At 35.7% G+C, this 7,767-nt stretch overlaps 2 protein-coding genes across 3 annotated transcripts; one reads left to right on the top strand and one right to left on the bottom strand.

Moving 5' to 3' along the window:
- The first annotated feature begins 667 nt into the window (after positions 1 to 667).
- Positions 668 to 2,459, top strand: LOC145097406 (protein PAL OF QUIRKY-like). The gene is made up of 2 exons (XM_079034956.1): positions 668 to 1,539; positions 1,644 to 2,459. Exons 1-2 carry the CDS (start codon positions 737 to 739, stop codon positions 2,260 to 2,262), a joined length of 1,422 nt encoding a protein of 473 aa, XP_078891082.1. The 5' UTR covers positions 668 to 736; the 3' UTR covers positions 2,263 to 2,459.
- A 229-nt stretch (positions 2,460 to 2,688) lies between these two features.
- Positions 2,689 to 4,707, bottom strand: LOC145097404 (protein PLASTID MOVEMENT IMPAIRED 2-like). 2 transcript variants are annotated; one of them, XM_079034954.1, is made up of 3 exons: positions 4,612 to 4,707; positions 4,487 to 4,525; positions 2,689 to 4,397 (listed from the first exon to the last, which is right to left on the bottom strand). In XM_079034954.1, the coding sequence occupies exons 2-3, from the start codon at positions 4,499 to 4,501 to the stop codon at positions 2,976 to 2,978; spliced, it is 1,437 nt and encodes a 478-aa protein (XP_078891080.1). In that variant the 5' UTR covers positions 4,502 to 4,525; positions 4,612 to 4,707; the 3' UTR covers positions 2,689 to 2,975. The 2 variants fall into 2 exon arrangements, with proteins under 2 accessions (XP_078891080.1, XP_078891079.1); XM_079034953.1 differs by having other exon boundaries at positions 4,487 to 4,622.
- Between the last annotated feature and the right edge of the window lie 3,060 nt (positions 4,708 to 7,767).

Raw genomic sequence — 7,767 nt, 5'->3', positions numbered from 1 at the left:
ATTTACAGAAAAAATCTCTATGCCAATTATTTTTACAACAAATAGTCTAAGCGTTTAAAAGTTTTTGAAAAATAGTCTTTACCTAATAAACAACTGAGTAAACATAAAGTTTAGTGAGTTTTCCCCAAGTTGAAGGGGGTAAATATGAACGAAAAATAGTCTTTATCTAATTAAGTAATTATTACTCATAGCCAAATAGTCATTTTTACCGTCTAACCTGGAGTAACCGGTCATAAGGACTGAATGTGTACACTTTAACAAGTTGAAGGGGGTAAATATGGACGAAAAAAAACTCAGTAACCAAATGTATACAAATCGAAAAATATATTACCCTTTTAAGTTATTATCCCAATAAACAATTTACACGCAAAACGGATATTAGAACTTAAAAGCTTGACAAAGAAAAGAAAACAAGAAAACGAGAAGGAGCAATTTCTGGTTTAAAAATAAATTACATAGCAACAAAAAAAAAGTCGTACACTAGTGGAAATCATAAGTCATAACCAACAAATTTAGAAAAACAAAACTTGTGATAATAGTATAAAATAGTATCTACAAATTTAACTTTTTCTTAATTTTTTTTTTAATTAAAGGATAAACATGGCAGTGAGAGTCCTTATGTCACCTAGCCGTGACCCACTCCACCACCTGCTTATTATACTCTTTCCCTTGCAAGAAAAGCCGTAGCTTACGAAAAACCCCTTCCAGAACCGCTCTCGAGATCTTCTTCACCGCGATGGACCCGCCACCTCCGCCACCAACCGCCACCGCCACCACCGTCGAACCTCCCCATTCCCATTCCCACTCCCACTCCCTCCCACCTTTACCTACTCCCAAAATCCGCCTTATGTGCAGCTACGGTGGCCACATAGTCCCCCGTCCACAAACCAAATCTCTCTGCTACGCCGGTGGAGAAACCCGCATCGTCGCCGTTGACCGTCGCACCACAGCTTCCACCATCTCCTCCCTCACCCACCATCTCTCTCGGGCTCTTTACGGCAACCGCCCCTTCACGCTCAAGTACCAGCTCCCCAACGAGGACCTCGATTCTCTCATTTCCATCACCACCGATGAAGATCTCCAGAACATGCTTGAAGAACATGACCGAATCGCAAGCTCCCCAACTCCCTCCCGCATCCGATTATTCCTCTTCCCTACCAGACCCGAATCTGTTGGGTCGTTATTGCTTGACCCGAAATCGGAGACCTGGTTTTCTGATGCTTTGAAGAGCACCATGATTATTAACAGAGGGTTGTCTGATGGGTCTGGTATGGGTAATGGTTTGATGGGGATGGATTGTATGGAAGGGAATGGTGAGAGTTTGATGAACAGTGGGGATTCGGGGAAATGCGGTGGTACTGGTGGTGATTCGGGTTCGGTGCCGGAATCAATGGTTTTGGAAACTTGTTCCTCTTTTGGGTCAATCAATTCGTCGATTTCAGCCTCAAATTTGACCCAAATTGGGGCTAACAATGAAGATGCTGGAGGTAATTTGGTGGATAAGAAGATTAAAGTAGCTGCACCTGGTTCGATTGAAAGGTAATGAAGAACGAATCTCAAGTTATATACTTATGTTCATATTCTCCATGATTTGGCTATGAGTAATAATTACTTAATTAGATAATTTTGTTTGCCATTTATAGTGATAATTCTGTTGCAAATGGTTTTCCCGATCAAAAAGCTCGAATCTATCAAGAACAAATGATTCCTGAATCCGAGAGTATAATCTACAATCCTTCATCCACGATTCAAATGCAAAGGACCTGTCAAGTTTCCGGTTACCAGATACAACAAATCTCCGACCAAAGACCGCCGCCGCCGGTTCAATACATTCCCGCTGGACCACCACCACATTACATTCAATACCCAACCGGACCACTACCAATCTCCTCCTCTTACTACCCAATGTACATGCCCTACCAACAGCCGCCACATCAACCCTACCCCATCTACGTGATCCCCGCAGATCAATCTTACAATATCCCTGCTCCTGCTGACATGACCGGAACCCTAGCTCGTCCTCCTTTGCATAAAGATACAATGGCGGCGGCTCCACCACCTGAACGAGTGGCGACACCACCACCACCACAGGTGGGCCCGGTTTATGAAACCGAGTATGATAATGACCTTGTGTATGCTCAGATTTACAAGAGCCAGCCTTCTGTGCCTCCATTTCCGCCTCAAAAGTTTGAAATCGTGAAGAAAATGGAAGCAGTGGCGTTGTCTGATTCCTCTGCACAAATTGGTACTTCACAACAATAACAGTTTGACCAGTTTCTTTCAGTGTGTGCTTTCTGGTTTAGGTATGTTTTTAATGTTATATTATATGTTTCGAAATTACCATTTGTTTATGTATAAGCTATTTAGACAGTATTAGAGCTTGTTGAGTTATTAATTCATCTTTCCCCCATGTTAATTCTGTATAATATGAATCAAAATTTAAATGATTGTAGTTGACACTTGAAACCCTATTATATGGTTTATGCAACAAGCGCTATTCACTTATTGTGATACAATGATATCATCACGTAAAATGTAAATCAGGTATAGTAACAATAACTGAACTGACAACGACAATTGTACTCACATAAAAGTCGAGTGTATGTAAGAAGCAGAAGCACAATAACAGTAACTCATACTGAACTGACAACAACAATTGTACTGACAACTGACATAAAAGTCGGTGTATGTAAGAAGCACAATCCACATAGGAATTGAAAATTTTATACTGTGGCTATTGAGATGCGAACCCTAGACCATTTTTGCAAGCATACCAAATATGGTATAAGAACCCAATCGCCTCTTAAGCGATATTGAAATTGAAACTCCTACAGTGCAACTGCTAAGAGTTGAACCCTTTTATCTGTACGCCTAATTACATGATTAGAAAACAAAAGTTTAAAGAATTATGGGTAAACTAACTTCCTAACTCTTTATTCAAACATAAAACAAACATCGTTTTACATTCCAAAAATTCACTCACCCGTTTCATCATCCTCATCATCCAAAAGCTTTGCTAAATTACTCGTTGCCTTCTCCCGTTTCTTACTAAAACTCGTCGATCTAATTGCGTGTCGAGTTGCAGGCGATAATAACTTCAATGATCTTCGTCTCCCGGGTGTCATATTCCCAATTTTATACATCGATCTTCGAGGAGATGCCAAAACTTTTACCCCACCATCAATCGAAGATCTCCTCTTAATCGATAAATCTTCTTCCCTTGCTTCAATTTCACTAATTTCTCTTTTAACCATCTCAACTTTCATCAATATCTCCTTCTCATTCGTCTTCAACGCCTCCACCCAAGCTCGAGCAGCCGCCACTTTCTTATCGGAAACCGCCTTGGCACCGCCCGCTTTTCCGGTCAAATACTCGTATTCAAAACTCGTTATTGTTATTGTTGTACTATTTAAACTTGACGGGTCCCGCGCCTGAACGGTGGAATCGATTAAATTTTTTAAATCTTCAAGAGCTTTGAATTCCGATAACTTCTCGTTTTTCAACTCCTCCATCACCGATTCCAGTTGTTTCCCGGAAAATTCGATTCCGGATTCCGTTTTCGGGATTTCCAATTTGATTTTTTCGATTTCTTCAATTATAATCTCTTTTTCTTTCTTTACGGTCTCGGATTCGGCTCGTAAGTGATCAACCGTGATCGCTAAATTCGACGCGATCGAGTTTGCTTTTTCGGTTGTAGCGTTTACCAATTCCAATTTCGCTTTCCCCTTCAAAATCTTTGAATTTAGGGTTTCAATAGTCAAGTCACGCTTCTCTTCTTCTTTCTCTAATCGACTCAATTCTTCTCGAATGATTTTGAGCTCGTTTCTAATAACATCCATGGAGGTCATGAAACCAAAACCTTCCCTTTTAATTTCTTCAAGTTCAGCTTTTGCATATTCTAATTCTACATTCATCATTTGTAACAAATCTGGAGTGTTGTTCATTTGGACAATTTCTTCGGTTTTCCTTTTGATTTCTTTCAACTTGGTTTGATAACGAGTGTCTTCTTCTTTCGTTTGAGCATCAATGGCTTCACGTTCTTTAATAGCTTCGATTCTTGCTATTTCAACAAGAACTTGTTCTTCATCGAGTTCATCGATTTCTTTCTTGATTCTTTCTACTGCACTTGAAAGTGTATAACTTTTAGAACTCGAGGCTTTGAATACGTTTTCTGCGTATTTCTTCTCCTTCAAAACACGTTTCATATCGAGCTTCAGTTTTGCCAATTCTTGTTTGATGTGTTCGATTTCTTTCATCACTTTTGTGTACTCGGAATCTTCCTCTTTTTCTTCTTGTTTATGTTGTTTTTGAGTTCTTGAGTTTGATTTTTCAATCTTGATTGCGAGATTTCGTACTGTTTTTCGAGCATCTGATAGGTCGTTTTCGGTTGGAAATGGCTTTTGAGGGATTTGAAACATAAATTAGGAGCTAAAAGATTGTATTTTTAATAAAAAAATGTAAGAATTAAACTTTAAATAGTAAATACCTGTGAGGATTCCATTTGGGTGTGTTTTCTTGGATTTGGCTTCAAGAAATCGTACATAATTAAGTGAGAAAAGTGGAAATATTAATGGATTTTAAAGAAAGATAAATTTTGAAAGGAAGGGATACCTGGATAATTTGGATAAAATGAGTTTGAAGTTTTGGGAATGAAGAAGATGCTTTACTTGAGGGGTGGGAGTGGAGGGGTAAAATTGTAAATTTGGAATTGAGGGGACAAAATTTATTTAATTTTGATGACTGGTGTGTATTGTTAGCATCGACAGCCTTTAATTCGTTATACTCTTGATGGGCCTACTTACTTGATTGGTCACTGCTCACCCCTCATTAGCCTATAAAATGTCCTGAATTGTTAATTGTTAAAATTACAAATTTTGTCCTTGTAATGTATTATATTTTTGGTATTAGATTATTATTTTTTTTAAAAAAAAGATACATAAAAGAAGTTATATTGACCATTTAGGACGAAATCTGTAAAAAAAGAGTAGTTAACCAAAAAAAAAAGACCAAAGTTGTGAGTTCCATTATACTCACGGACCATTTTTTAGAATTTACTCAAAATACTTTGGGTTATATAACTATATTTGAGGTATGTTAAAAAAAACTAGAGTAAATTATACAAATGGTCCCTATGGTTAAGGGTAATTTGCATGTTTTGTCTTTAGCTTATTTTTTTAACTCGAAAGGTCCTTATTATTTGTTTTTGTTACACGTTTGGTCCCTGTTATTTGTTTTTGTTACGCGCTTAGTCTTTGTTTTGCCTAAAAAGACTATTATCTAAATAAAAAAAATGATATGGTAGGTAAGGTAAGATGATGAGGTGGGTTTGGAAGTGTGTTTATTTAAATAAATTAAAAAATCAATGACAAAATAGTCTTTTTAGGTAAGACATGGACCGAACGTGTAACAAAAACAAATAGTATGAGTCTTCCGAGTTAAAAAAAAAAGCTAGGGACCAAACGTCAGATTACCCTAAACCATTGGGACCATACGTGTAATTTACTTAAAAAAACTAGTTGGTAGTTATAAGCTAGAACTAGAACTTTAACTTTTATCTCTATAACTATATTTTGATATAATAATTGTAAGTGTGAAAAATATAAATTGACATAAGACATAAAAGGTATAACATATCTCAAAAACTATTTTATTTGAATTATTAGTTTTTTCTTATAAAATTAAACAGAGTATTTATTTATTTATTTATTATAAATTCAACCTTTTTGGGTCTTCAAATCCTTCTTCCGACTAACCAACCATTTCGTGTTTTGTACGGAATTCGCATTTGGATCATGTCCTCCATAATGTTGTTTCATTGAACTTACTACTATTTGAAGAGTGTTTACCTTGTACTCCTCCACGATATTGTTTTATTACATCACTTAAAATTGGCATTTGTTGATTTCGGAACATGTTTTAATATTAGAACAAGCAAAAATGTCTTTTTTATTCCACTTTTTGTTTATTGCGTTTTTTTAGTGTATTGAGATCGTTTTTGCGTATTTTATTTTACTGTATGTTTTTAACAAATTTGACTGATTTATGGAACGGATATATTATATTTTTCGAAGTCTCTCGTGTTTCCCACCATGTATATTTCATATTTGACACATTTGTATTTTCATTATAGGCTCACAAATTCCTTCTTTTTGACTTTCTTTTTCCCACCCCTTACCATGCCACTGAAGGACCCTCGAATATGAAGTAAATACTGTAAGCCCCCTCACATTTCTTAACCTGATATGTTCAAACTGTCAGAACATTATGTATAAAACAGTCATTAAACTTTCATGGTTTTTAACATATACGTTCTAATTAGAAAAAAAAAATATATGTTTCTATTTAATTTATATATGTTTAGTGTAATTCAGGTTTGTAATTCTGAAAATGTGAATAATAAAATTTGGTTTGTATTTTATTATTGATGTTTAATGAAATTTAGAAACAGGTTTTAGTTTTTAAAGTACATAAGATTTTTGATTGATTAGCCTTTTTAAATTGTTTGTATTCGATACGTTTGTAGAGCTGTAGCTATACATCGTGTGTATATATATATATATATATATATATATATATATATATATATATATTAATTTTTGTAAAAAGGATTAGAATAATCAACAAATCATTTCCTTTATTTTTCTAAAACCATCCAAGGAATAATCCATACTATCACCATCACGAATTATCGTTACCAAAAGACAATCGCTTATTGACGAAAATGAAGAACGGAACCTGGAGTTTATATGATGACTAATTCTTCTACTTCTTTTTTATTTCACTTATAATTATACAAAGTAAAACCGATGAACTTGTCAAAAATCCTCACAGATGGTCCTTGTGGTTTCAAAACTTTTAATGTTTAGTCCTTCTGCCTAACTCCGTCAACTTTCTACCGTTAAGTGAGGGACATTTTCGTCATTTCAATACACAGGGACCATTTATGAGGTTTTCTCTTATTTTAAAATATATATATATATATATATATATAATTATTTAATTAAAGGGCCTCTCTCTCTCTCTCTCTCTCTCTCTCTCTCTCTCTCTCTCTCTCTCTCTCTCTCTCTCTCTCTCTCTCTCTCCAAACACCCAAATCCTCACAAAACTCACAAATTTCTCTCTTTTACATATGTATCGTCAATTACTTGAAATATATATATATATATATATATATATATATATATATATATCCCATTCTTTCATCTGTATATTCATCCAGAGCATCACTCTTTCATCTCTCTTACTGGAATTTTTGTTCCATCGTGTAACTAACCCTTGTAAAAGACCCCAAATCTACGGTGACCAGGTTCGTTTTCATAAAAATGATTTTGGTTACGTTTTTTGAGAACATGAACTGAGAAGGAGAAACGATGCTTGTTCCAGGACCTTTAATGGTAGCAGGTGATGACACCATTACTGGTGCACGTGTCGGAGCATTATGCTTCATTTCCCTAGTCTTCTTCTTGTTGGGCATTAGAGAATGAACTACGAAACTCAAAGCACCCACTCGAGCTGGAGACAGTATCGAAGGCTGAAGAGATGTGGCCATGTGGGTGAGGAGCTCACCAACTCTACGACAGGAATGTCGACGATTGGTGGAGCTCTTGTAGGCTTCTCTTTGTACGATTTCAAAAGACAACACCCACCTCTTAAACGATGTCAGCTTTTTTGATACAAATTTTTTGTTGGTTTTAGTTTTAACTTCATCAGTTTTGATTTTCAATTGTTTGATTTTGATTTTGGTTTGGATTTTATTACAACTTTCAA

The sequence above is a fragment of the Lactuca serriola genome, chromosome 4, assembly GCF_051521515.1.
Source record: "Lactuca serriola cultivar US96UC23 chromosome 4, Lser_US96UC23_V15, whole genome shotgun sequence".
NCBI classification, from domain to species: Eukaryota; Viridiplantae; Streptophyta; class Magnoliopsida; order Asterales; family Asteraceae; genus Lactuca; species Lactuca serriola.
The sequence above is the reverse complement of the archived record's forward strand: the minus strand, read 5'-3'. Positions and strand labels throughout refer to the sequence as shown.